The 1617-nt window shown below is 43.7% G+C and overlaps 1 protein-coding gene across 1 annotated transcript; it reads right to left on the bottom strand.

Moving 5' to 3' along the window:
- Nucleotides 1–1042: 1042 nt before the first annotated feature.
- LOC135702255 (histone H2B-like) lies at nt 1043–1417 on the bottom strand. Its single transcript, XM_065223287.1, has one exon. It carries the CDS (start codon nt 1415–1417, stop codon nt 1043–1045), a length of 375 nt encoding a protein of 124 aa, XP_065079359.1.
- Nucleotides 1418–1617: the final 200 nt, after the last annotated feature.

Raw genomic sequence — 1617 nt, forward strand, 5'->3', positions numbered from 1 at the left:
CACCACCAGCGCCGGCTAACTGGCTTTTGTTGTTGTTTGACATTTCGATGTGCAGTTGTACCAGTTTATAGCAGAGTGAGAATATTGTAATGTCTTCATTTTTTGAAGTGTTACATATTTTAGGGGTTGATTGTAAAAATGTTGATGGATTATTTAAGTACACAGTACAGTAGATTAAAAAACAACTACAAGGGACAGCCCTATGGGGTTGTACAAAATGGTGACGTAGGACTACGTGGTCTTATATAATAAATGGTAATGTGTATCTTTATTCAGCCAGGTATTAATCTGAACCATATTTTAATTATTTTCCTTACCTCATTTTTATATTTTCATTTTTTGTTCTATTAACTATCGTACAGATTTGTCTTGAATCTGATGAAATATTGCTTGAACCCAATGCCCATGATTGTGCTGGGTAATTAAAATTTGTATTCAACAATTTGCGTTCAACGTATCCACATCGTATAATGGCCGCACCAAGCAGACCGCTCGTAAGTCCACCGGAGGAAAGGCTCCTCTCAAACAGATGGAGGAGTGAAGAAGTCTCATCGCTTCCAGCCAGGAACTGTCGCTCTGCGTGAGATCCGTCGATACCAGAAATCGACCGAGCTGCTGACTGCAAGCTGCCTTTCAAGCGTCTGGTCCGTGAAATCGCCCAGGACTTCAAGAGCGATCTGCGCTTCCAGAGCTCGGCCGTTAATGGCCCTACAGGAATTCAGCGAGGCCTATCTGGTCGGTCTGTTCGCCATCCATGCCAAGCGTTTCACAATTAATTCATGTTCCATATTCGGTTTTCACAATGTGTATCCCCATATAGAAATCACCATATAGAAACCGTACGGTCGAGTCATGAATACAACCTCTTATTCTTTTTGTCAACATTTTTTTCATAAGGCAAATCAACTGATTTCTTATCGCGAACTTTGCTAACGCTGCTTTCGAACATTTAAAAGTTCAATAAATCATCAAAACCTCTTTCACTTTGGAAATCGATTTGTGGCCCTGAAAAGGGCCGATTGATTGTTTGGATGGTACAAATTTACTTGGAGCTAGTGTACTTGGTGACGGCCTTGGTTCCTTCAGAGACAGCGTGCTTGGCCAACTCACCCAGCAGCAGCAGACGGACAGCAGTTTGGATTTCGCGGGAGGTGATCGTCGAGCGTTTGTTGTATTGAGCCAGACGGGACGACTCAGCAGCAATACGTTCGAAGATGTCATTGACGAAGCTGTTCATGATGCTCATGGCCTTCGACGAGACTCTGGTGTCCGCGTAGACCTGCTTCAACACCTGGTAGATGTAGATGGCATAGCTTTCTTTATTGCGCTGTCTCCTCTTCTTCTTCTCTCCCTTGACGATGACTTTCTGCGCCTTTCCGGACTTCTTGGCGGCCTTTCCACTGGTTTTCGGTGCCATAGTTTAGCTGTTTGCTTCGGTAGAGAATAACTGATAGTCGTTTCGACGGTGGTGTCTCGTTTTGTGCCCGTAGCATAAGAAGCGAAACTCCTCCCCTTTTCAGTATTTTGCTTCCCACTGTATGTATTGTACCCTCCCTGTATTAATAATATGCTACTCGACGCAGGTATAAGTATACCCTCGATGAGTGAAATAAACCG

The sequence above is a fragment of the Ochlerotatus camptorhynchus genome, unplaced genomic scaffold (genome assembly GCF_037179485.1).
Source record: "Ochlerotatus camptorhynchus isolate MF236.1 unplaced genomic scaffold, CSIRO-AGI_Acam_v1.1 ptg000189l, whole genome shotgun sequence".
Classification (NCBI taxonomy): Eukaryota; Metazoa; Arthropoda; class Insecta; order Diptera; family Culicidae; genus Ochlerotatus; species Ochlerotatus camptorhynchus.